Source organism: Bradysia coprophila, assembly GCF_014529535.1.
Source record: "Bradysia coprophila strain Holo2 chromosome X unlocalized genomic scaffold, BU_Bcop_v1 contig_173, whole genome shotgun sequence".
NCBI lineage: Eukaryota > Metazoa > Arthropoda > Insecta > Diptera > Sciaridae > Bradysia > Bradysia coprophila.
The window spans coordinates 2,842,030-2,869,979 of NW_023503302.1; the positions used below are offsets into that span (position 1 = coordinate 2,842,030).

Consider the following 27,950-nt stretch of genomic DNA (forward strand, 5'->3'; position numbering starts at 1 on the left):
ATTCACCTACTGATTAATACCGCAAGATGCTGTACCTTGCTTTGCACCACTGTTATTGTAATGGCACATGTATATATATAAAACTCTCATATGGTACTCGATGTTAATGTTTCATAAAATACAATCATGGATTTTCGATGGTCAAACTTTGATAAAAAGATTTTTACTAGCATTGACTTGCATGGATGATATTGGTTTTTTTCCTTCTTTTCTTCTTCTTTGGTCTTTGATTTGAACATAACGGTGGGAGTTGAATTTTTGGTGAGATGGTTTTTAGTTAATTTAACAAAAACTCTTTTGCATATATACACCACTGTATGGCTGTTCGATGCGTTCACACACTCGGTAGCGGATTAATGAATAAACAAATGTAAATGGACAAGTTAGAAAAACATTTTGCTGCGAAAAGAGTTATAGAATATCCATTCGCATATCGGCTTAATAAATTTAACTTAATAATTGCAACATAATACACACCAGATCAGGCGAAGATTACAAATTGCACGTATTTGGCATTTGACTATTTTTGAGTATACATTTAATACACAAGATACTCTTTTCGGGTATTATAGACGGAAATTATTCCCAATAATTCACCGAGTGCAGACATCGTCCATCGAACAAATTAAGAATCATTTTGCAATATATTTTGAAAATAGACATTTTTTATGATTTTTAAAATAAATTTATTTTAAAATAATCTGACATGATTGACATTTGCTATTTTCTTTTGACAACATTGTACCAAAAAAATACACCACAATATTTACCTTTAAAGCCAACATATATAATATCAATATGATGAGTGTGAATATGATGGTTTGTTCGCCTAAGAAAAAAAGAAGGTTAAATTTTGGTGTATTTAATGTAATAATGACTCGTTCGATTTTCTCCAGATTGTCGGGTAACTTTCGTAGATCGGTCGCGTACGATTCGTTTCAATAGTAGATGAAGTGGACTTTTATGTTCCGATGAATGACAGGACCCAGATTGTCCAACTCAATTTGATCTGCACTTACCGTCTTCGCCAACCGTCAAAATCTCAGCTCGGTAAAATGCATCCTACCACAGTGCAGCACAAAGTTGTCCGGTACATTTGTGACCATCTTCCAGCAAGGGAAATTCATTGGCAGACGTCATGGCTGCCTCCATATCATTGTTGAGTTGAATGTAAAACTGATCCGGCGCAATCAATTCGGAGATGAATGCTGAATGCTGAATTAGCGTGCTCCTGAATTTGTACTCCACGCACGAACAGTTCGACGATTGCCGGACTGGATTCTTTGGAAAGTACACAAAGAAAGCAGATAAGAGGAACGAGTCATTCACCAACGTAAAATGCTCGTTAAATTCAATCGTTCAGGCAGATGCAAACTCCAAATTGATCGTAGAAGTAATCATCGAAATGGCCATCAGAACGACAAAGATCTGCTATGTGGCTTCTTTGATGATGTTGCATATGGCAAATACAAAATTCGATGAAGCTTGTTAACGAATGCTTCCAGACGGTAACCCAAAGTTGTTAACGAAGAAAACTAGATCCTCCGTTCATGACCGAAAATTTTCGATCGTTGATGACCCGAAATGGTATCGCTTTTGAGGACACAGCAGTACTGAATAATGCACTGAAACACGTTAATCAGCTTTACGAAACCAACTTCAAAAACAACATCGTCGTCCATGCGAAAAGGCGACTGTGCACATTAATAAAACTACGAATGATTCAAGTTAATGTCGGTATTCCGGACGCTACAATGAAAAGGAAGATAAACAACACACTGAATTTCATGTTCAACCCAAAGTCAAAGTGTGGCAAAGATCAGGGACTTATAGATTTTATTCTCTGGTATATACTGAATCCCAATGATATTGAAATCGGATGCACAGAAACTCGCGGTTTCATGTGCCTTTGCGTGAAAATCCAGTGGTTTGCGTTTGTACCATTATTCATGAGAATTCAGCGGGCAATTGCAGCTTATCAACATGACTGTCACCTTAATGGGAAAATAATTCGAGTACGCAACTTCAAAGTGGTTCCGTTACACAGTCACCGACGGAAACATATCAAGGTCGGCAGTGTAAGTCTTAAACGAATAATGGAACATTTGAAAATACATCCATCCAAATTGAACCCGGCAACTGGGAGACAGAATAGACTATCGGATGCAAAATTCATAGATGCGCGAGTTAAAGATGCAAAGCAACCAACCAGAGAATATAATCCGCATTGGTTCAGTTTCTTGCATTGGAATAAAATCAAACACATGGAAAGAAGTGGCAAGGAATTTGATTACGAAATAGTCACGGATGGAGTTTCTGTATCAATTTAATTTCGGCGAAAAAATGGCGAAGCATCACCAGAATCGTACGAAGAATTAGTGACTAAGCAGGCGGAAAAGTACCGGCAATTCGGTTACAATTGGGAAAACAACTTATGATCTAATGATCGGTGTCGACCCGGGGTATAAACTTTACATCGCGGCGCTAATCAAGGATACACGAACGAATGAGGAGAAACACATTAAAATCACGTCGAAGAGCTTTTATTCGATGACTCGCCAAAATAACCGTCACAAGAAGAGCAAGAAATGGACGGCTGAACACGAAACTGCAGCGAAATTGGAGCGAGAAGATGTCAATGTATACGACGAATATCCGTCATCAGTCACTCCACAATACATGAATTACATCAAGCATGAAGTTTTTCCATCGAGGCCATGAAATATACACTACGAGAAAATACAGCCGTTTGCACCTCAATCAACATATAAGGACGCAGCAGTCAATGGATTCCATCGTTCACACTTGATCGACAATGTTGGAAATGGTCGTATACTCGTTTGCATCGAAGGGAAGCCGTTGAACCCATCAAGTTCAATTAAAAAATATCGAAGGTGCCCCGGCATACGTAAACTGTTCCAATGCCTGAAACCAGTTTGCGACGCTATGTTTGTCGATGAATACAATACCTCGAAAGCTTTCGGATGTTGTTACCGTAGATTCGATCAGCCGAAACACAAACATTGGGACACGAGAAAAATTCGCCATCGAGTGTGTGACGATTGCCATCCGGATGCTGGAATTATCAGTCTGCCGAACACAATTATAGCACCAAAGTCTCAACTGCAAACGGAGGAACGAGAAGTGCGCCATTTGATATATCAAAACAATCCGCTCATCTCCTGGAACGAATCAGCGCAGTTGGCCAACATAAAGTTCGCATTTCTACCCGAACATAAAAAATCAATTCCAGAAGGTTCCTTTCAATCCAGCAATTCACAAGGCCGTACAAAAAACGGTTTGGAATCGAGACATATCGGCGGCGCGAAACATGATTGTCAAGGGAGTTTGTGCAATTACAAAACCCACAATTAGCAATATCGCGACACCTCCAACATTGACCCGAGCCACCACTGCAACAGTTGCTGACAGTGACACGAGCGATGAAGACTTTTAGGTAAATCCACAATATTTGTTAACTCGGTAGAGTCAATCAAAATTAACAATATTTTCTTGAAATTTCAGCCACATCACGCAAATCCCAAGAAGTTCATCGAATCCAGCTGTAAATGGCGTTCTGTTTCGAAAAGTTGTGGTAAGTCACAAAAATTTGCTTTCACTGCAATTGCTTTATATTTTTTCTTTCATTGCAGTGTATTGTGTATCTCATAGGGTGTCCGAACAACAAAATTTCCAACATGGTCATCACATCAACTTATCATTTAAGCTAACTATTCAACTATTCTTAGACATTATTCTACACAGTTTTAATGTTAGCAAAACAACTTTTTTAGTTGTAGTACAGTGTATGTAAACACCATGTGAGAAAACTATAAGTCCGCCTAAGAAAAAAAGAAGGTTAAATTTTGGTTTATTTAATGTATACAATTTTTGAAGAAAGTTTTTACTTCAATTTCGGCTCATCATACAGTAATTGATTGGTTCTTAAATGTATGGGCGGATATCAATTAAAGTGATTTTTCGTTTAATGTTACTGTTAATCGAACGAAAAAAATAAACAAAATTCACTTTTTAGTTGGTCGATTTTGGAAAAATGGATGAGTAATGACATTTTACTTTTGATAACAATTCTCAGGAAGAATGTTCTACGTTGTAAAGTTAATACCATAAAAGCTCTTCTCTTAGATAGTGCAGCACAGATGATTTAAAAAAAACCTTGAAGTGATAAAACAAACAATCTTAAGCGATAGCCCTTATTACCAAAGTCCCCAAATTTGACACTAGTCAATTCAGTATTCATGCTAGGAGCAGGGCTGTGGTTGAGATAATCAGATTATTCAAACGTGAAAAATATTACCTCTAACTGGTCTGAATTCAATCTAGGACTTCGATTTAAAGACAAACTCATTCTCGTATTTTCCTCCTAGTCGATAAATATTTCAAAGATGAATGCGGTATAAGGAACACATATTGCACAGTTAGGCCCTGGCTTTCATTTTTCGTGTGAAGAAATGTGCAAGCAGTAGAAATTGGATAATTTGTCAATATGAAACCTTAAAATCAGTCATGCCCCAGCAGTCCGCAACATTTCCTGCCCCTTAATTATATAATTTAGCCATTTTATTGCAGTCGTTATTGTGTTCATTACAACAATCTTTATTTAACAATCTTTGAAGAGTGTGAAAAAAGTTCGTCGAATAACAGGCCTATCATTAGTCATCAGATATTATGTTGCATGTGTCATCATGTACATATCCATCTAATGAGATAATTATTATTTCGTTTTACACCGACAGTAACTACATTCCAGAAAATGGAAAAAAAAATTATTTGATTTACATGATCAATTAACTCGAAACGCACTTACAATTTACATACCTACGTCCCTATAACATCTTGTTGTAACACACCGCAGGTGTACACAATTTTTTTTTAATGTACTTTTTTCAGATGAATTTAATTATGTGTCCGATCAGAAAAAAAAGATAGTTAAGTTGAAGATATGGTTTGGTTCAGTGCATAAAAAGTAAAGTTCTTTTCGCTGAACATCTGAGAAAACCAAACCGATGTTAGATGCACAAATTTAAGTGTAAAGAAAATTATTAAGGTAGAATTCGATTTACATTATTTGATTTTTTCTTTAAAGTTAACATGATTCGATTAGGTATGAAGCAGCTGTCACAGCTACCCTCCTTCCTCACAAATTTTGTAAATAACATTTTTAAAACGTTTTTACAAAGATAAAAGCGATGAACTGCAGATGATGTCCTATTCTCAATATTTCTGGGGTACTAGATTTTACAAATTTACGACATTTTTGCCAATTTCAAATTCTGAAATTTGTCCGTAAATTTTTTTTTGAAGAAACTTCTTTCCTTGTACGATTTTTTTTAAATATCGCTAGAAACATGTTGCATGTAGCATGGCTTCATGGTAAAAAATTATTTGAAGAATATATATTAAATAAATGGTGGTCATCTAACCTGTAGAGTAAGCTCATACCTGGTTTTTTATTGCAATAGAAATTTTTGGCGAACACTGTAAACCTAGTACCATTGTTAAATCCTGAATGTAGAGTGTTTTCACTCTACAAAATTAAAAGGATCTTTAATGGCGTTGGCATTATGATAAAAGACGAGTCGGTTGTTTGATCTATTTATTTGTGCCTGTTAACTGATCGAGTGCTAATGGTAGACTGACTCTAGTTCTCATTACATAATCTCACGACGCTGGATATGATACATACGTGCATGTGTGAGACTCGTTTACGGGTCACTACAGATCAAAGGGTGCAATTGAATTAAAACAGATCGAGATACCCTAGAAATGGGTATAAATACGATGTAGTTGCACCGAATAAAATTAGAACAAATACGAAGCTTGAAAGGGCAACATGCCCTAAATAAGGTGTTTGTTTCTCAAAAGTAGTCCTAATGGCGCTTTCGAGCTGGGGAGAATATCCCACCAGTATAGTTGTAGAACTAGTAGAGTGACCGGAGCAGAATTTATGCAATCGGCTGATAGCCTTTTGCCTCTGAATTCAACAACCATTGAAAATATTTTTCCGGAGAAAACATCTCAAATTATTTTTTTTTCGTCGTGTTTTAACAGCAAAGAAAAATCGGTAAATAACCACTTCTCCAATTCTAAATACAATTTCTTTCTCTACCAAAGGCAATTTTGAAAAAAATAAATTAAAATAGAGCGCGTGCGATTTTGAGAAAAACGTTTCATATTTCAATAAAAAGTAGATTTACCATGAAAACCATTGCAAAAGATAATTAATTTTTTTTATAGAAATTATTGAAAAATATGGTTGCCATCCCGATGCCATCACACTTATTAGAAATCTTAGTAAGAATCCAATTAGAATGAATTAGAATGGTTCGGATATCCTTTTTGTCTCATTCAAATTACAGCTTTTAAAGTGAGATATAAAATCAAGCAGACATTTTTCAGATATTCTGTTTACACTTTTGTTCTACAGAATAATAATCTACATCAGTTAAAAATAAATTATTTATACTTCACACGGTCTATTATTTTGAAAAGTTTTCCCAGCAAATTTTGTGAATATCTTTGTCCGACCAGCCATCAGAACTGAATATCTTGGTCCGACCAAAATACACACCAGCCAAGAGAACTGAATGGTTTGGTCCGACCAAAATACGCACCACAGTCAAGAGAACTCAATATTTTGGACCGACCAAAATACACACCTGTCAAGAGTGACTAAATATCTTGTCAGACAATCGGATTATAGAATGTACGATCCGTAGTAAATAACATAACATGTTATATATAAATGCCGTAGCATAACTCTTTATGTAATAGGATTTGTTATGTACACACATACACATACAGCACACACATAAGGTTAAATTGTTCCTAGTATAGATTTTGGCTTTCGGCTAACTTCACCCCGATAATTTTAGTGGTGAATGGTTTTCGGTTTCCGACAATTTTTTTTTTCATGCAATAAAAAAACAGACTAAATTATCGCACATTTCAAATATGTGTGCTGAACGTGCAAATTTAGTTTGGTTCTTTCATTTTCCGCTATGAAGAATAAAAAATCAAGAAGTTATTTTGCCCGAATTGACGAATGCATACTTATATTGTTCCACGAAGTTAAACAATTAGTTGCATTTCAAAATGTTCATCGCTGAAAATAAAATCTTTTATGAGAGATTTCAAAATATGCCACAAACCCTTCATACCAGAGTAGAGTTTCCGATTTTGTTGATAATAAAAACCATTTGAATAATGGACTTTCCCAATAAAACTGGACGTGCAATAAAACTATGAACATTGAACATTTTGATAGCAATTCGGTCAATAAATAAATAATTAGTTTCATTTTATTGCACCGATAAATTATATTGATCTACACACCAGTAACTGATAAATTTGACCAGACAAAGACAAGAGCTTTTACAGCTTTAATGCGTGTCCTAATATCGGAATCCATTCAACCGAACATGAATTTTATGTTAAGGTGGGTTATATGGGTAGGGTATTACAAAAATGAATATTTTTTTAAACAATTTCTATATCCAATTTTTCATTTGTAATTATTATTTTTTCAAAGAAAAGATAATTTCGTAATTTATGTGCTATCATACCAAACACTGTCTTAGACATTTTGCATTACTTCAATCAATAATTAATGGTTTGCGAAACGTGATCAAGGCGAACAGTTGAATATATAAATTAGATTATGATATCACCAATCATCAATATAATGATTTAAATGTAATCCATGGAAGGAACGTTGCTGTCAAGCAATATGATTATCCCATATAAGTGTTTCGTCCATTCATTGCAAAAATTTTTTTTTTTTTACTTCTTTATTCTTCTGTCTATATACGAGGAAGAAGAAATACAAAAAAAATCGTTTGGCAATGCTGACTATTTTATAATCACTTTTCTCTAAAAATATGTTCATAAAAGAAGTCAGTCAGTGCCCATATAGAGATGATCTTTCAAATTATTTGAAACCTAATACCTTTGTGAAGATAAATAATAAAACAAAAATTGACGAGAGTGGTAATATGTATAATAAGAAAATGTGCCATATTGATCGATTATCTATTCAACGGGCAACATTTTTTTTTGAATGAAAAGATTTGATTGATTTATTAAAATAACAATTTCACAGAAACAAATCAATAAAAATGAAACCAGTTATCAAACGCGCCACAAGAAACCTTAAAATCAAAAAATTATGCTTTATCACATTATAAACCAGCCAATATATTATAATTTCTCTTTTTTGCTTATGAAAACGGATATTTTATTTTATCAGTTTTTGAGGCACACACAGTTATTATTTATGTGTATAAACGCAGAGCCGAACATTTAAATTTTTGTTTGTGTAAAAAATTTTGCATTTTAAATGACTTCACCTATTTGCCTTCTTTTGTGCGATGTATTCTTAGGTGTTTGAAGAAAACAAACAAACCTCCAAACAAACAAACACAATTTTCATTTCCAATTTCCATTACTTCACAAATTGGAATGTCTCGGAAAGAAAGACATTAAACCTCTTATGTCACGTCACGGTATACACCAAAGAGTTGCATAAAATTGTATTCAGTTAAACGAACAATAAGTTTTACTAAATATCATACATTTTTAATATGTGAAATAGAGGACTTAATACTTTGGCGACAAAGGTTTTATATCATCATTGCTTACACAGATGCAGATTGTACACATGGGTCAAGTCATGTTAATGTTTACGCTAAATCCGACGCATAGTTATCAAATTTATATTTAGGGAAATTGGAAAACTTTATGCAACGATGATGCGAATTGTTAGATAAAATGTTTTTAACTAAGCGACTACAGATCAGTTTGATTCGTATATTAAGGACAGGCATTTCTACTTTCTTTGTCCTCTTCAAATCAACTCTGATTTTGCAACTTAATTTATTTCAATTAGGTTCTCTCTAAAAAATTTTTTTATTTTATTTTGATGTGGTGATGTGGAATATTATTGTAAGCGTTTTTATATTCTATCATACATCAAAATTTTGCTTATTTATCCTTTAATTGTAAAAAGTATTCGTAAAATTAACAGAATTACCAACGATCGTCAACATGCGACCAGCGCGCCATCTTAATTATTCACTAGAAGCTGTTACAATTTACATGTAAAAGTATCGGGATTTGTCTCAGAGAGGTAAACCAAATCTCCTTTAAATTTTAGAATTTGAGCCTTCAGATTTTGTTATTTAAATTCGTCACTTTCAATCAACTTTATAAAAAAAAACACACATTTTTTTGGCATAGTGTAGAATAATTTTTAGTTGCTATTTGTGTATGGAATTCATATGCGAGAACCTAATTCCATATACAAGGATCAACTAAAAATTATTCTACACTATGCCAAAAAAATGTGTGTTTTTTTATAAAGTTGATTGAAAGTGACGAATTTAAATAACAAAATTTAAAGGGTCAAATTCTAAAATTTAAAGGAGATTTGGTTTGAGCCTTTGCTAAAAATCCCGATACTTTTACATGTAAATTGTAACAGCTTCTTGTGCTAACTTTACCAATACTTTTTACGATTGGAAAACAAAGAAGAAAATTTTGATGTAAGATAGAATATGAAAACGCTGAAAATAATTTTCGACATCCAAATAAAATATAAAAATAAATAAATGAAATACAAAATTTTTTAGGAGAGAACCTAATTCGATTCCGAGACCAATTATACCGAGACTAGTATTTCGAGCGCAAAAACGTAATCCCGATATGACTATAATCATTGTGTTGATATAGTCAGGTTGGAACCACATTTTACAACTTAATTTAATAAAAATGTGATAATTCGTTAATTTTGTTAAGTGTACTCTTACACGGAAAATTCGGCAAATTCGACATTTGTTGTGTGCTGCATATATTTGCTGCAGACTGAATAATGTTCCCGTGTGTTGTATTACAATAAACATGTAATATGAATATTTTCAAAATATAGTTCCGGCAACAATATTATTCAGCTCGTAGGAATATTGTGAGGTTCCCAGGTATATATTTGCTGTGTGCTGAATTATATCTTCAAATTAGTTGTGGGATGTATTACTTAACTTTACCTGCATGCCGAATATTGTCTAAATGGTACTATCGAACTATACCTGCATGCTGAATATTGACTAAATGAATAAAGTCGTCTGTATTTAGAATGGACTATGCAACAATAAATTATTGTTTTAATGAAATAAAAGGAAGATCTCAAGAACATACGCATAAAGATGATTATCAAATCTAATTTTATTCCTTCATTTAAAGTTATTTCTATTTTTACCGAATTAATATGCAATGATAATGTTACATTTATGTATTTCAATAGAAATTTTGACGAACGAACTTTTAAATCCATTTTCGGTGTTAAAGGCTTTTGAAATGTTAACAGAAATAGTTGGTGGTATTCAGCAATAAATGATGGAATTTGTTTATGTACTGTCCGTTTGACAAGAGGATCGCCATGGTTCAGCAGGGGGTTTTGAACATTTGTTTTTTACACGTTGGCACACGTGCTCTTGTCAGATTCAAGATTCTTTTTACGAAGGTTACGCTGATTATACTTTGTGAAAAAGGCCAATACCTTGCAAATATGTCACATCTTGGACAGAATTTGACACTGCAATATCTGCAACATGAAAAAACTAAATGTTCGAAACCCCCTGAAACCCCGTGCTTCCACCTACGTAATATACACAAACTAGGTGAGCCAATCTTAATTTATTAATTCGCGTAATAGATGCTCACTATTAATGTGAAAAGTTTTTTTGTAGAACGATTGAAAAAACCTCTAATTCAGAACCAGGCTCAGAATTAAAATAATAATATCCGATGACATTGCTTAGTGGGGAGAAGTACTACATTTCATAGAAAATAAATTCAATTAAATGTTGTTGCATAACCCATTCTAAATACGGACGACTTTATTCATTTAGTCAATATTCAGCATGCAGGTATAAATATGCCTGTGTGCTGCATAAAGCAAAGTAACAACGGTTCGAAATAAGACTGCCACTATATGCAAGCAGTATAGCAGCAGTGGTAAAGTCGTTGGCAGTCAGAAACTGAGGTTAAGCATCGATGGTCGCGGTCCGTACTTGGGTGGGTGACCGGAAAAAACGTAAGCAAAAAAAAAAAATTCTGTTAGCAATTTAATATGATGAATTTAAATATAAATCTACGGCTAAAAACAAATAATAATAATAAAATAGAAAAAAAAAATCGAAAAACTTTTTTTGTTTTTTTTTTGCTAACGCAAATAAAATTGATAAAGTTAATTAAATCAATTTCTTCTATTAAACGATAAATTAGGTTGTTTATTGAATTGAAAAAAATGGCGTCATTTTATATTATAAAACAGGCATACAGCTAAGACCTGCACGCTGAAAAATAATATCCAGCACACAACAACAATATTCATTAGGCGGGCATTGTATGATCCTCAGATCAATATGCAGCACACAACTAATGTTCTATAATCGTGAAGCTGTTCCCGATTTCTTCGTCTGGGGTGCATATATGAGTTTTCCGTGTAGGTCGGGTTGACAAATAAGTGCAGTAGATTAAGCTGTGAAAAAAGAAGTGTAATTATCTTAAGAATACTCTGATATGAGCCTTCCTGAGAGATGGCGAACAAAGACCACAGAATTGATGTGTATCATCAAAACCTTTAAAAAAACTAAAAGTTTAGGTTTCGCTTGATTTTGGACGCGTGATTTCGTATGTTTTCGTGTCACGACCAGTAGATTAGATTAGATTAGATTAGATGGGAGGGTGTAAGCCCAGCACCTAAGCCTCAGATGGGCCTGTTGTGCTATTGTACAAGTCTCTTGATCATATGGACTGTGATTTTACATCATATCTCTCCCGACTTAGATTGTTCACAAATCGACCGTGTGTTAACGTCCCATACGTTGTGAATTCTCCAAGCCGTGGGTGGTATGCGAATACCACAACCATCACTAATTGACCTGTACATTTTCCCAAAGATGGCGCTATCAACATTGTCATGTTGTAGCTCTTTCTACTATTGACATTATGTCGATATGGTTTCTTTTATGGAGAAAGCGAATGTTGGGTTTTTTGATATTTCCGACTTTGTTACGGTTACGGCTATTAGTTTTAGGTAATAGCAAGTGTCTAATCACCATAGGCCATGAGTTGCCTCTTCGTATAAATCGCCATGCCACCATGTGACTGAACTCGTTCTGGCGTTGCAGGTTGTAGCGTCTGAATGATTCGTATTTCGTCATATCCCTTGACATCCATACAACGTATCAATCAATAGATCTGTTAAACCTCGCGGTCATTTTGGAGTACAAGATAGTTTCTGTATCTTGGGATTGTACCACAGCAAATTTGTAAAAATTTGCTATGTGGTTTTGGGGTGTCAAATGAGAACCCGAAGCGTTTGTACCTTACCTGCACTAAAATTGACTGCCAGATGCCATACGGCAATGTGTCATTTTCGTACATTAATCGAGCACGTAATTTAGCATTAGCTTCTGGTAGAGTCGATTGTTAATCCGTAAACCGACGCCACGAAGCACATGTTAAATAACAAAGGAAATAACACAATTGTTGATATCGCACAATGAGGCGAGAACGACTTTATTGATCAAAGAGAAAATGACCTACGAGAACAACACTTTGACTTCGTTAATAAAACCTTTAAAATAATTTCACCATTTAAACATTACAGCAAAATAAAAACACCAAAGCCGTAAAAGTTGGCACAGAAATTAGACAAAATCGAAAATGAATTCACACACAGCCACACAAAAGAAACACTTTTAGAGAGCAACGCATAAACACGTCCGTTCTCTGTGACTGCCGTTGTCCAACCAGTAAATAAATTATTTATGCAACCGAGTGGTAAATTCTTTGCTTTTTGAGGCACTAGATATTTAGGCCGGCGATCTCTAGTGACAATACATATCGTTTGCCTAAAAAAATCATTTATCACCGAGCTAGAACGTTTTTCAAAGCAAAGACAACAAAACTTTTATTTTTATTTTCCTCACTGAGTTGAGAATAGAATTTTAGATACTTCCAGTTGTATAACAAACTCTTGCCAAATTAAATTGGTGACCATAGATGTTAGTCATTCTTGATTTCTTGGATAATTTAATTTACAAACACCTTGCCAGCGGCGTGCAATTTTTAATGGTTTTTACCACCTGAGCGATCATACAACAGTATTCTTCAATTTGCAGAAAAAGAAATTATTTCATCTTCATTGAAAGAAATTTATTGCCAAACGCTTTCAACTATCACACTAATAATATAAATTATACTCATGAACTTGTGCTCACCTACAAATTAAACAATCAAGAAGTGGTGATTTTGCAAAAAAATTGATTAATATTATAATAAAATCCGTAATTGCCTGCCATACGAGGGTGAATCGTGGGAAAATGACATTAATAGCCAGCTTCAAATCGACTAATCCGAATCACAAGGAGTGGTCCGCAAATCTGTTAATTTTAGTAAGTTATACGTTTGTGTATGCCCGCATGCATGCATATACAAGGAGTCAAAGACAGCGAACACGATTATCATTTGTAGCAATAAATTATAAATTCTTAAGTAGTACATATACCTATTACATCCTATACATAACAATTACGAAAGACTCGAATAGCGAAATAGTGAAACATCATCACATACGGTCCATTTTGACTTGATTGTGTTTTTTTTTGCTAGTAAATTAATTCAAAATTGAATCGAATCCATCGCGCGCAGCGCACGACATCGTCCATGAGTTATAGCTAATTCTTTGCAATTAACAAATGAATCGATGAATAGGTTTGGTCCCCAAAAAAATATGTTAAAAGCTAATCGGTTGCCTTTTTATGCAATTTTTTTTTTTTCATACGTCTCTCCGATTCTTTCGGCTTCCTCGTTCAACATCTTCCACAACAACATCAATGTTAATTATTAATATTTTGTTTATTTTTTTTATTAAAAATATTTTAAAGAAAAAATTCCAAATGCCGCATATCATACATAGGTTGGGCTGCGAAAGTTTTCACATTTATTGGCATATTTCTGTGACATACGACACTTTCGATTTGAATCATCATATTCATGCTACACTCTATGAGGTTAAACACATACTATATTTATGTATTCATCTCATCATCGTCATTTTAATAAATGAAGAAGAAGTTAGAAAAAAAAATTGTCCATCTTCGAGTTATATGTATACGTTATGCTCTTCTATCTCTGCAACACATCGGACACACAACACCTCACACGTTTATTAACTCTTTTTAGGAACGTATCCACTACTTACCAGATATTTTGACGCAAAATTCATTTCAAATGTTAATTACCGTTAAAAGTTCGCGGCATATTTACAACTTCAAATTTAACATGCCTAATACTGTCGTTTATGTAATAATTGATGTTTACTTTACAGCATAATATTGTATGTTTAACAGCAATTTTTTTTTACCTAAATGTCTTGTCATCTCAGACAGGCATCACATATAAACATAATATTGTCCACTATGCCTGATGAGCCAGCTTTAATGGTTGTTTCTACGGTTTTGTTAATTAATTTTTTAGTTTTTTTCGTCTTCTAAATGTTTTGTTTTCGGTTTCTCGCTTTCATGCATTCTTTTATGCATCTTGATGGTAAATTTTTATTTGTTTAAAGACGATTCTCAGCATGCCACACACAGAGTTTTAACCTAACGTTGCATATATTATTCGGTCGAATAGAAACTCAATTACAATAAACCAATGCTGTGACATTGGTGGTCAATAAGGGTTAACTAAAGTATAATTTGCTTGATGAATTAACGCCATTGACTTGGATCTAACTGCTATTGATCACCATTGACGGACGAGTGTCTTACTGTTTCTTGTAATGAAACCCGTTGTCGGTTGTCTTGCAAATCGCAGTCATTACTTGTCAAGACTACAGACTCGTAAGCTCATGGAAAACCGAATAAAAATTAGGATCCGATATGATGGCACTATATTACAGTAGACTAGACGCACATACAATTTCAACTTTTCATGTCTTTAAAATTCAATTCCACGAACGAAACTAGTGTTAACGCACATCAACACAATGGAAACAGGCAACATGGAATGTTAAGACATGAAAAGCTAAAACCTTTAGTTGTACTAACCGAGCAGAGCATGTCAAAGCAATAAGCAAGAGAACTCCGATTTGTAAATCTAGTTTACCGAATCGCTATCACATGCCTGATTTCTAGTTTTAGGAAAAGAAAGTATGAACAAGGATGAACAAAATATGATAATCACACCCGAAATAGTTACAATGATGACCTCTGGGTAATCTATTCATTAAAGAATCGTTCAATTTAACATCAAGAATTTATCTCTTTTACTGGACATGCACATGTGCAATTCCGAATCTAGTGAAGACCCCAATCTGAATGACAATCCGTCCGATGGACAATTACAGTACACATATCTCGTTTGCGTCGGCCAAAAGAAAGACGATTGCGGCGGGCGGCGGCGGACAAAAAACATGAACTAAAGAGGATATATGTACTCGGCTCTGCGTACTAATAATATGAGCTTAACGAAAGCATCGGTCACATTCGGTAATTCGCAAAATTCCAGAAAAATATTGGAGCAATTGAATTTTATATTTATTATTTTAAAGGGACATCTTGAACCTACAATTATATTTATAAATAAATTAAATTTTTTCCTGAGATATTTCCATGTGAATGTTGTTTTTGTTTCGGTATAAGATTTCGATCACTTTAATCATTGTGGTGGTCAGTAAATTTAAAATTTGGTTTTTCCCTTTTGGTATTACCTTAGCAATTTCATTTGTCACACCACAAGTTTTGTTTTTGATAGATATTTCGGCGAGTTTTCCATTATGAGGCTTGTAGTTACCGAAATGATATTTCACTTGTAGCAGTTGCAGTTCTTTCTTTTCGTCGTTGGTATTCATCGATCAACTTTGAGCATACAATACCCGAAGTAAGTTCTTTGTCACGAGATTCCAACACTGCTGCTAGCGCATCGTAACTATCTGGTAGCGAACTAATTAAAGTCGCACGGAGAATGACTTCTGGTTTCACCGAGAGCTAACAATTTTTGAAATAGTTTGTTCATCTCATTGACATGAGTCACCATGCCATTATTTTCTTCCAACTTCCTTGTCAGGATTGCCACACAACTGTTCTGAAGGCTCGGAAGGCTACTCGGCCCTAGGTGGATTTTGCAAATTTTGAAATTAGACATGCTGCGCCACCATAACACCACTCGAGTGTATGGTTCTATTATACATTTCGAGTACGGGATTTTGAGTTAAAAATTGCTTTGGAAAGATAGGAAAGAACACTTTCGCTTAAGTGTATGTTAGCTATCGAACAGCTCCAATAGCGCTATGGACAATGTCCCGGATTGGGCATAGGTTAATCTGCCTCTGGGTTTCTCGCTTTCTAGGAGCTTTTTTGATATAAAAATATTGTTCGATTATAAGTATGCTCTATAGGTCCTACGCGATTATATGAAGAACCATTAGTATTACGATCGTAAATGTCACAAATAAATTCAAAAAAAAGGCGAATGAAGATCATTAAAAAGGAATAAAAATGTTGTCTATTGTGTGTATAGCCATTGCGGTGTTTAGAATTTCAAAACAAATGGAAAAAGTAATAAAATGTTAACACCACGTAATGGTCGCAAAAACTTAAAAGCTTAATGAATTTGATCGAAGTCAAGCGAATCAGAAAGAGAGACAAAAAAATATTTGTCTTTATGGTAAAAAAAGTAACTCATAAACTTGTCGACCCACGCAACTTTCATCATTGTTGACCTCTATTAATAGGTTAATTCATTAATGATATGATTATGGCCATTTCTGTTTGGAATTTGAATTAAATGGAATTGAATGAATAATATGAAACCAGCGAAAAAGTGCTTACCATCGATGGACATACGGTATGGATATTATATTTTCTATAATTGATTTTTTTTTTTTATTTTCAATTAACAATTTCTGTTTAACAATATCATACATTAGATTTACGTATTCGATCTGTTACCAGCGTCTTAACATGTTTATTCTAACCAAATAAGCATGCAAAGCCTCAATTATTATTATATTTACACAAAATTGAACCGATTGTATTTACTCCTTGTACGTGTAGGTAATGTAGGTTTCATAAATCGTCTGTTATTATTGCTGTGTACGATCAAATCAAATGTAAATTTAGAGAACAAATTCTGCTTTAAATGGAACCCGATAAAGTAGATCGTTCAAATTTAATTTGTTTCTGGTTGACTTTGGTGCCCCATGTCCCGGACGACCCCAAAATGAATCCAGATTCTCGAAGTGATTCTGGCTCGACTGTTTATCGATTTCTTTGTTGATCTGGAAGCAGTTCGATATAATGGTAATACTGTGAATCAGTCCTGAGCTGTTGAATTCAACAAGCCCCTTATGTACAGGGTGACTGAATAGCCACTATGACACATAAACCAATAGCATAATTACCTCAATTCTACGCTGCTTTTGGTTGATTTGTCTACAAAGTTCATTGAGGTGATCCTTTTCTTCCAACCTGAAAACGCAACAATCAGCAAATTGTGTTCTTCATCAGGTAGTCGATGTTATGATGGGTGAAATGAGGGGAAGTGCAGCAGGGATCACAGTATGATAACGAATGTTAAAAATGAAATTACTTTACTTATTGGCATTTGGATTTTTAGTCACATCCGTTGTAGACAAATTGACTGGACGTTGCATGGCTCTGCGACGAGCTAATAGCGGCACCAATTCCACACCACCGTTCAGCATACATAGTCGTTTTATCCGAGGCGGTCGCTCTTTTTCCCCGCTCGATTTACTCTTCTGATTATTCGACGATTTTTTGCTTTTGTGCTTCTGATTGCTTCCGTCATAATCTTGGGGATTGCCACATTTTTTGTTCGGACTTTGATTTTCGTTTCTCGGTGATGTTTTGTTGGGATAAAATTTAGTACCACAGCCACAGCAACAGTTGTGACAACAACAGTTTTGTGGAATTATTGAAGTGCTTGTTTCATGCATCGTTGATGGTTTTGAGTGTTCTGGATTTTCACGTATTGACTCATGGTTCTTTGGTTGTATGTCAGGCGGAGTCATCTTTTTATTTTCAGTGTCAAGGGATTGAAGCGTATTTTTATCTGTCCATCCCTGATCAGAAAATAGTTTTGAGATTTTAGAATAAATTAGTTTTTAGCCACAAATTGCTGAAGTAAATGGAGATAATAGTGGAACTATACCATAGACTTCATGAACGACTGTCCTATTTCCCTAGGATTCCGCCATGGAGCGCCACCAGGACCAGCTTTCCCCCATGGATCATGTTTAAGCTACATTTCAAATCAAATTTTATTAACACTGACACCAAAGACAAATGAGCCCATTAAACTCACCAGATCTGAACTTCTTCTTTGGTTCATTTTCTCCTTTTCAGCTATGATTTTATCTACACCAAAAAAGGTTTTTACTGTTGAAGGATATACGTTTCTTCACTCAATTACCTAATTGCATCTTGTATGTCATTTTATTTTTCGGCGATGATTTGTATCGCAGATCGATATCTACGTGATTTCTCATTGAATCGCTGAAGCATATATTTGGATCATCTCTAAATTGTGTTAATATCCGACCGGAAGCACTACGTAATGGCGCTCCTCCGCCACCAATTTTATTTACTTTGGTACACGGCGGTAGAATGTACTTTCTACAGTCCTTGAATCAGATTTTTTTTTAAATTTAATATAACTAGTAAGAACTGGGGATTCGAAATGGTTGTTACGTTTCCTGATTCCGGATAAAGTCCTTCCAGTAAAATATTTCCTCGTCTAATTTGTTCGTTTGGTGCACCTCCGCCTGTTACAAATAAAGTTTTGTAAAGATAAAATTGAACAGACTATGGGATCATACAATAATGAAGCCATCTTGTTTTACTGACTTTCTTGAACCCCTCACTTCATTGCCTGGTTGTGCGTTTTTAGTCTTGCAACGTAAAATTTAAAAAAATAGACTTGTAAGGCAATGTCAATTTTCTTAAGTTCTTGGGAACTGAATAGTCACTCGAGTTACAACTCCTCTTCTAAAGGTCAACAAATCAAAAGATATAATTCTTATCAAGAAAAAGAAACAGATTGTTTAAGTGCTGATATACTTATCTAGAAGCAACTATATTTGTTAACAAACGCAACGACCTTGCCCTTTTTAATCTAATCTTTTAACGCTTCCCTACTCAATTGAAGTTTCCCAAGGAGAGCCAAGTTAGAGATATATAAAACTCGTAGAAAAGGTTAGATATTGAAGTTTGTTTTGTTGCTTTAAGCGAAGTCTAGGAGATTCTCTGCAGAGATTCAGAGACGAAAGCTATAGCGAGTCAAAACCTTGGTTTATAGTTCCGAGAAAATTCGGAACTGTCGACTATTGTCGTAACTGGTATCGAAGATTGATTATTCCGCAAGGTCTATACATATTTTGGGTGGACCTCTTTCCACAAAGATCATTGCGATTTTTTCTCTCGTAACAATCGTTAAATGGCCGTAAATGACTGTCACGTACTAAAGTACTACATATGTACAAATCTTGTTCCTAGGTCGTGCTGTCCACTATGTCCAATATGAGACAAATAAAAGGACGGACTGGATATCTCGGCATTATCATTTGTTAACGACGGCTACTACAAAAGAATAAGCGATAAACTCCGATGTCGTCTAAATGTATGTAACAAATTTTGTATCAATCAGTTCAAATTGCTTAGATCAAAAGATTCGACAGACACGAATAATTGGAATGGATCAAAGCTTTGAATGGATATATCACCAAACTGGTAGCCTACCAATCTTATAAAACCTCTAAAAATTTGTCTAATCACCTCAAGCAATGATTTCAGTTGATGTCAACACAAACAACTATGAAAATTACTGTATCTTCAGTTTAGACCGTGTCTCTAGAGTGCATATTCGCTAATTACAATTACCTGGACGTCCCCATGGACAATGCTTCACAATCATATCACGATACTGTAAAAGTTTGCAATGGAAAAATAAAATAAATTAGAGAGACATGTTTTTGTTAAAACAGTTGTGCAAAGTTGAACTTCAAGTTTTCGAAATTCTTTACTTTGATTACAAGATTGGGGGAGTGTTATACAAGTTCATGTGCTTCAAAGAATTTCTAAATAATTTCAAAATTCATGAATGGTGTTGCTATCCAACTTTTACATTGTTTTTAGGCTAGACACCTATGTCGAATACCATTGTCTGATACGTTTAATTGCACGGTCTTTTCGTAAACTTGGAAAACTACGGAAGAATAAAAAGTTTTTTTTTTTCTTCTCTCTTTTGGTTTTCGATCGTTGTGTGTCACGCAATGAATGCGACTTTTCTTTGAATTTTACTACGGCGCTAGAGTGTCCTATATATTACACAACGGAGCCTTTGGTATGTTGTTTTTCTTCCTTAATATAGTTTGATTTAATATTTTCAACTAGGATGTGCTTTGAGATATGCGTAAAAAAATCGTTTCCCGATTATATTCCGTCTAATAAATTTGATAATTGAAATAGTAATCATCTAACCATGTAATACACGACATTCCGATATTATTTTTGCATATAAAAATAACCTAACGACATTTTTTACCATTTTTTAATAATTTATTTACCGAATCCTTTCAATGCTACTATGCCGTTGTTGGCAACATAAAAATTATGTATTTATATAGCTGCCATTGTGGCATGATTGGAAAAATTTATTTTTAGAAAAAACATAATCTGGGAATTTTGTTTGTTTATTTATTGTCGAAGTAAGTTTTGGCATGACTGGAGGTTGGTTCAATACACAAAAACAAATTATGTTTTGACAAACATTTCGACGATTTACTCGTGCAAAAAGGAATGTTAATTAAGTGAAATCATTGGCGCTAAGTTTTCATTCATTCAATGAGTTATGTTCCGTTGGAGTATTGAAGTTTTACGTGGATTGTACGGAAATATTTTGCATTTTACACATTTGTGTTTTTCTAGTTAGAATATATCGAAGGTAAATATTTACAATTAATATAATGCACTGATGTGTATCATATAGATTATGTCTAAGAGATCATGTCGTATTGAATGCATTACAAAACTTAAAATTTCAAATAAAAAATTGAAAAATGTTTCATGTCCTCATATCAACATTTATTGCCATTTACTCTAAAAATTATTGGCAGGTTGGCAGTTTGTTTTGATTGAGAATGCATGCATCAGAAAATTCAAAAAAAATATATTTAAAAAAAATCAACGTCCGAAATAAACACGATTTGCATTACTGAACTGGGTCTCGACCTATAGGTGTAACCTTTAACTGAATATGTCAGTTATCTAGGATATCAAATGGGCGACGAATGATGAAGCAAATCATTGGCAGATTAAATGATGTAAGTTGTTCTGGATCACATAAACAAGGACGAATCATTATTTACCAAGGTCTTTGTGGAATGGAATTTCTGAAAGCTTCACCTTTTTTGTTTATTTGGAGATATGGAGTTTAACCTGTCCCATACGGCTATTCATCTGTTATCGATACCGACGACAAAAATAATGACAAGCTCTGGATAATATGGTCATTTATATAAGTAACATGTATGTTAAAAAAGTTAAAGTGCAATATAAGAAATCAACCAATTAAAAATACTTTGATCGATGGAAGTAATAGACCTGATTATAATACTGGTCATTTGCAGGTTAAGCATACTTATAAGACCAAAAATCAGCATTAGAAAGGCAAAGACCTGTGGAACACAATGGAATTTTTTGCTAGTTTTGTAAATGGTAGAGTTTGTTTATCTTTGAGTATATTTTTACATTTTGAAGAGCAAGGTGTTTCTCACAAAATTCATTATTTGTTCGACAAATAATTTTTTTTACAAAATCTACAGACCTGACAAGGTCCAACATGCTGACCCTTCGCAGACACTAGTCATCTGTTATTCACCGCGAAGACAATAATAAACGATGATAAGATTTTAAATAGTTAAATGCTTTTATGCTTTTACGGAATTATTAGAAAGTCGAAGTAGAAGAAGGTCATTTTGTTCTTTTTCGTTGAATGCTGTAAATACATGTAAACTACAACACACATACAATGAAAGAAGGGGTTGAGCGTATACCTCAACTATTGATAGTTTGGGTCGAATATAAAGAACAACGAGAAAGATATTCAATCAGTTGCTCATATGATGCCAAAAAGGTCGTATGACAAAGCGAATTTAATCTCTCACGTCATGCAACAGTATATTACATATCTATGCAAAAATTTGGTTATCTACGAAGGGGAAGCTTGCATCTCGAACCAAAAGTGAGGTCCACAATCCCTCGAGTGGATAAACAAATTATCCCTGAGAAAGCTATATCAAAGTAGCAATTTAGTAATTACACTAGTTGTATACTACCAACATTACCTCATTGCGATCCCGTATTTTTTTAGCTTGCTCAATTTCTTTTCGATGTTTTACCAATGCCAAACTTTCTTTAGCCACTCTTCGTTCTTCAGCCCGTCGCTTGTCTTCACACCAAAGTAGTGGATGATCGTATTGATCGTGACAAAAATTTGCCATCACCCTACTAACCCTTCATCGTCGTGTAGTTACTGGACTTGATATTCAATGCAATCAAACACCACAATTTCGTCACGAGAAATAGATTAAAACAATCGAATATAACAGAATTTTAAAAATGACAATGAAAATATTGTTCATAGCTGCGAGAGGATTTAAAAAATCGGAAAATCAAAAAAAAAAAAACAATTTACAGTTCAAGATACAGTTTTAACTTTTAACTTCAGCACAACCAATTGATGATTTCCCATCTGTTTTATTGGATGATTCAAGAAAAACTGAATTCAGAGCGAAAAAAATATCACGGAAATACACACGATTTCACATAACGTGTATGGAAAATCCGTACCTAGTACGGGATTTCGTTGAGTAAATTCCATTACACTGCGATAACTTGAATGTAAATTTTTTTTTAAATAAAAACGCTATAACGTTAACTACACGCTTGAGTATATATATCCAACTATAGCATACACTATATTTAGTAGTAAAGTGGTTCTACTTTTCTAGGGTAGTCATCTATTTATATTACGTTGTTTGTGTGTGCTTTTTATATGTATAAATGTTGGCAAAGTAAATAATCAAAGGAGATTATTGTCTGTGCACGGTCTATTTTTCCTTCAACATAATTCAAGGTAAACACAAATGCAAAATGATGGTTTGTATATTAATCATGCTAATCATTCGCATCAGCATTGATTCGCCCAAATTCGACTCTTTATTTAAACTGTTCACCAAACAACAAGGACACAATTTTATCGAATCTATTTGATCAATTTGATCTAAGTATTTTCGACACAATGAAATGGATACCGTAAACTCTCTCACTTTATTTGTTTTAAATTTAGCTATATAAAGACGCACGTTAGCCGAAGCTAATTATTAATTTTTCCTGTCGTTGGTGATAACAGATGATATAGCAGCATTAGTACATTCATCTTCGACTTTTAGTGGTAAATTTCACACATGAAATACCATTTCCATAATTTTGTCCCATTTGACAAAAAAAAGCTTGAGGTTAAGATTCGTCTTCGTGAAGTAAAGTTAACTTTACCTCACGTTTTTGAGTAAAAAGTTATTATTGAATTGAATTAACTATGATTTAAAGACATTTAGCTGGCAAATTAAGTAGTTTAGTGGTGTAATAAACTCAATATAAAGGAGTTGAGGTGAAAAGTTAAGTATCATTAACCTTTGTCTGTTATCGCTTGACTACGGCGATATTTATTCCACATTTAATGTCACTATTTTTCTCATTAGTTCATTGTTTTTTAAATTTTGTAGGATCAGCACCTAATTACCGGAATATTCAAACTTTTTCGTCCGTAGGTTCATCAGAGTCACTATGAAAAATGATGTTGGAGTACTACTGTTATTAAAAAATTATCTAAAAATCTGCTGAAATCTTTCTATTTCAGCAAAAATATTGCTGCAGTAAGCGAAGCATAAATCCACGATCAAATAAATAGTTTCACTGATAATGCACGGGGGTTGAACACAACTTAAATAGAGTCGCGATACCACCTCTGATTTTTCTTCATGTTCTTATTTAGGGACTCGAATACTATTTTTTATAAATAAGTTTTTTATTATCATTCCAATTATAAATATAGTGCGGAATACAATTATAAGAGTTAGTTACTGTTTCAAGTTTGACTTTTAGGATTGTATTATATTATCGTCGTTTAAATTTGTATTAGTTTTGATCTTAATTTTTGTATTATTTTGTATTGGCTTGTGTCAGATTAGGTTTAGTTGTGGATTATACTTTATAGTTTCTTTTCATCGTCAGTATTTTAGTCTAGAACATAGTTAGGGCGTTGAATTCTTACATAAATTTCTTGGTTAATAATAAAATAAGACATTACACAAGAGGTTACAGCCAATTCAGTTAATAAATCTGAAAGGAGATATCACAGAAAAGTCGGTACTGTCTTCCATGATTTTCAGTTTTACTCTACTCTTAAATGTTCTTAGGCCCGTCAAACGACGAGTTTCACTAATTCACTAATTGCCGTAGATAATCCGGCATTCGTTGAGTTCATCACAGATTGCTGATTGTAGGTATGAATCTGAGAGTTCTTTCGCGTCGTGCGACCATGGACGTCAGAGTTTATTGTGAATCGAAAGTTGTTTTTAGTCAACGAGTTCACCTTTTTGTAGATGCCGACTATTCTCTCAAATTTAGCTAGCTCAGAAATTGGAAGTAATCCAGTGCTATACAGATAAGTGGCTGATGTTTACCTGTCCAAACGATACACAGATTTGATACATCTGTTCTACAGAGTTTGAAGTTCTTTGAGCTTATATCCGGCACATTCAACTATAAGTAACCACATTCAGTTCGCGGATCCATATAGCCGTTTCGGAGAACCGGCACTCATGGCCGTGCGGACCAACGAGTCAATTTGAATACGGATAGATGGACTAATTCTAAGCTAATTCATGTTAAAATGGCTTCCCTCGACAACCTGACCACGTAGCCACAGCCAGCTACGAGTTGAAATTTTGACATTTTTTAATCGTGATTTGTGCAAGGTGAAGAGAGTTTGAAACTCTTTGAATGGCGATATTGGTAGAGGATGCCATGCTCTATTAAACGACGTGTCTCCAACAAAACAATAATGCCTGATCAGCCTGCAGTCCAATCTTTACATTCTTCATAAATAAGTGGTTTAAGTTATTTGAAGCAATTCTTACATTAATTACGTGTATCTGGGATCGGTTTATAAAATCAAAGATCGTAAAAAATACAAGAAAATTGAAAAAATCAAGAGACTTTTTTTTTCAAAAAAAAAAACAAAAAAATAAAAAGTGAACCTTAACAGCTAGTATGTAGTCCTTCTTTCTACCTATTCATACGTTATTATGTTCGGAGAAATTACCGGATAAAAATCTTCATAGAGATATAACCTCTTCAAAATGTTGGGTTCGTGAAATTAGTACTATCAGCTAACATTATACTTTTGAACGGCTTGTAGAATTGAACACTTGAACTGTCCCAATGCGAACCGTGAGTCCCCACACTTCCAGCGACTCCGGCTGACGCAATTACCGGTTATTGAAAAAGCCTCATTGGTTCGCCGTGTATCGTTGAAGAGCACTATGTCTCATTTACTCGAATAGAACCATGAAAAAAAAAACGTGAAGGGTCGTTTCCGCGTCACATCAGTGAATAAAGTAAACATTTTGGTAAGATCGATTATTTTCGGTTCGAAAGAAACTGAAAAATAGAATTGGCAAAGAAGTTCCAGACTCCAGACGCTCCAGACTCCAGAGTCTAGTATGTTTATTTGGAAAAGAGACCTGTACTAAACTAAAGAGAAGTAAACATTTCCTTTTATTTTTTCGTTTATTGATGATAAATTGCAACTTGTGTTTGCAGTCAGTTGGAATTAACCCGCAACACATACAAATGGAGACAATGTTAAACCCCTCCACTTCAGCTGTTTTCATGCAGCTAAGTTTTGTTGTTGGAACCGATTTGAACAACAAGTTGATTGAAAACAGCTGAAACAAGGTTCGACACACTTCGCAACATCCAAAATTAAATTCTCTAACGCGGTAATTAACCTAAATAACATAAAATTTCTCCCCCATTTTAATGGTAACGACCGATATTATTATGATGTGAGGTGTGCGACCATTAAAAACTTAAAACTTAACTTAATTCACATGAACAGTGGCAAATAAAAAATGTCCTCAGTTGAAAAATGACAGGGAAAAATCTAAATATTACCGAACGATTCTACATTCATAATAATACGTCATCATCGTCCACCACATCAGCCACTAAAAAGGATAAAAAAAATCTTTTCTCGGAATTCGTCAAAAATTGCCAACAGCATGCGAAATAATCTCATAATTTCTCTCCACACTCGTGTCCAAATCACTATCATCGATGAAATGCGATTCGACGTGATCCCGAAAATCATCGAATTTGATTCCACCACTGTACACCTTGCCGCACATTGGACACATTTTATCGATGCAATCGGCCACCCGTTTCTCCTCGACGAAATCGATTTGAGCTATGGTTTCATCGCTCGACATTTTCAGGATCATTGATTTGTCATCCAAACGGTGTGTCAGAATGTCTTCAGTTTCGATGAGCTTATCGGCGGTGGCTGGTTTCTTCGGATTGGCTTGGCAGGTCGAACATATCTCTAAAACTGGATAACAAAAACATGGAAATTGAGTTGACTGCACCACGTAGGACAATTTCTTTGTTTACCTTTCCTTTGTCGCAGACTACTTAACGCTACCTTCAAATCGCTTTGTTGTCGCAGCAATTCTTTCTTTATTTCCGACATTCCATCCAAACATTTCTTTGTATCACTTTGCAGGTCAGCATCAATGGCTTCATCATTCAAATAACCAAATCCCAATAAGTTGGGCTGTACGTTCGTTGCTGGAATTATTTCGCCGCATTTCTTCTCAAAATCGGCCTTCCCTTGCAGAAAGTCATTCAACACTTTCAACGAAATCTCCTCCAAACTACCATTCTCCTCCTCACCCCGTACGTTGGCCAACACACTCAACTTTTGTCTGAGCATCGGATTTGGTGAATTTTGTGTAAATGTTTTCGACCGAATCAAATTTTGATGTGTCGCACTAGTTGTGCTATTTGTCATATCCTTAATGATAGCTTGCATGTCTTCCACACTCTGGCCGTCCTTTGTCAGTTTCGTTAGCCGTTGCCACAGCTGACGATTTTCCGTGGCTATCATCGATATGTGTTCATTCAATTGGGATTTCTGTCGAGTCAATTCAGTCACTTTCATTCGCAATAATTCAATTTCGTTGCGTCCATTTTGTTCATTGTTTGATGAGTTCGATTTGCTATCTGGTTCAGCCTCCCGTTTATAATTTATATTCTCGTTCTCAATGGACACCAATCGTTCTTGTAGGGCTAAACATCTTTCTTTCATTGTTTGTAGGGCGACATGCAATGCACAGTAAGCAGCCACATCCTCTTTCGAATTTTCCTGCTTTGATGCACTCATTGTGCGAATTTTCGTATCACGTATCAAACAAAAATGGATCCGGATGGTTTGCAGATGATGCAACTGATAACGTAATGTATTTGTATGGTTTAGATGTAAGACCTCAATAAATAAAAACACAAACTAAAAAGTTACCAAAGAGAACAGTACGACTCGTACAAGCTGTGTTTTGGTGTAGTGGATTGAATATTTTGACATTTGTGAAAGTTGTGAGCCGTAAATTGATTGAGCAGTAGATGATGGAGGCGAAATTTAAATGAAGAACAACAATAGTTATTTAATGCATCTGTTTCGATGGATTAATTTTAGGCAATTTTTCTGAATGTAGTTCATGAGAA

At 34.5% G+C, this 27,950-nt stretch overlaps 2 protein-coding genes and 1 long non-coding RNA gene across 6 annotated transcripts; 1 reads left to right on the top strand and 2 right to left on the bottom strand.

Annotated features, from left to right (window-relative positions):
* Nucleotides 1-3,321: 3,321 nt before the first annotated feature.
* On the top strand, nucleotides 3,322-18,620 carry LOC119068169. 2 transcript variants are annotated; one of them, XR_005086101.1, is made up of 4 exons: nucleotides 3,322-3,457; nucleotides 3,526-3,595; nucleotides 3,806-3,810; nucleotides 18,609-18,620. It is a non-coding gene; the product is annotated as an uncharacterized LOC119068169 (long non-coding RNA). The 2 variants fall into 2 exon arrangements; XR_005086100.1 differs by lacking the exon at nucleotides 18,609-18,620 and having other exon boundaries at nucleotides 3,654-3,808.
* Nucleotides 17,175-22,895, bottom strand: LOC119068167. Of its 2 annotated transcripts, none has more exons than XM_037171649.1 (9): nucleotides 22,451-22,890; nucleotides 19,986-20,028; nucleotides 18,798-18,871; nucleotides 18,520-18,730; nucleotides 18,412-18,464; nucleotides 18,259-18,348; nucleotides 17,682-18,169; nucleotides 17,489-17,555; nucleotides 17,175-17,365 (listed from the first exon to the last, which is right to left on the bottom strand). In XM_037171649.1, the coding sequence occupies exons 1-9, from the start codon at nucleotides 22,604-22,606 to the stop codon at nucleotides 17,204-17,206; spliced, it is 1,344 nt and encodes a 447-aa protein (XP_037027544.1). In that variant the 5' UTR covers nucleotides 22,607-22,890; the 3' UTR covers nucleotides 17,175-17,203. The 2 variants fall into 2 exon arrangements, 1 of the variants encoding a protein (XP_037027544.1); XR_005086099.1 differs by having other exon boundaries at nucleotides 17,298-17,365; nucleotides 17,677-18,169; nucleotides 22,451-22,895.
* Nucleotides 22,896-25,940: 3,045 nt separating this feature from the next.
* On the bottom strand, nucleotides 25,941-27,893 carry LOC119068168 (protein spindle-F). Of its 2 annotated transcripts, XM_037171650.1 has the most exons (3): nucleotides 27,748-27,810; nucleotides 26,841-27,675; nucleotides 25,941-26,778 (listed from the first exon to the last, which is right to left on the bottom strand). In XM_037171650.1, the coding sequence occupies exons 1-3, from the start codon at nucleotides 27,808-27,810 to the stop codon at nucleotides 26,435-26,437; spliced, it is 1,242 nt and encodes a 413-aa protein (XP_037027545.1). In that variant the 3' UTR covers nucleotides 25,941-26,434. The 2 variants fall into 2 exon arrangements, with proteins under 2 accessions (XP_037027545.1, XP_037027546.1); XM_037171651.1 differs by having other exon boundaries at nucleotides 26,841-27,893.
* Nucleotides 27,894-27,950: the final 57 nt, after the last annotated feature.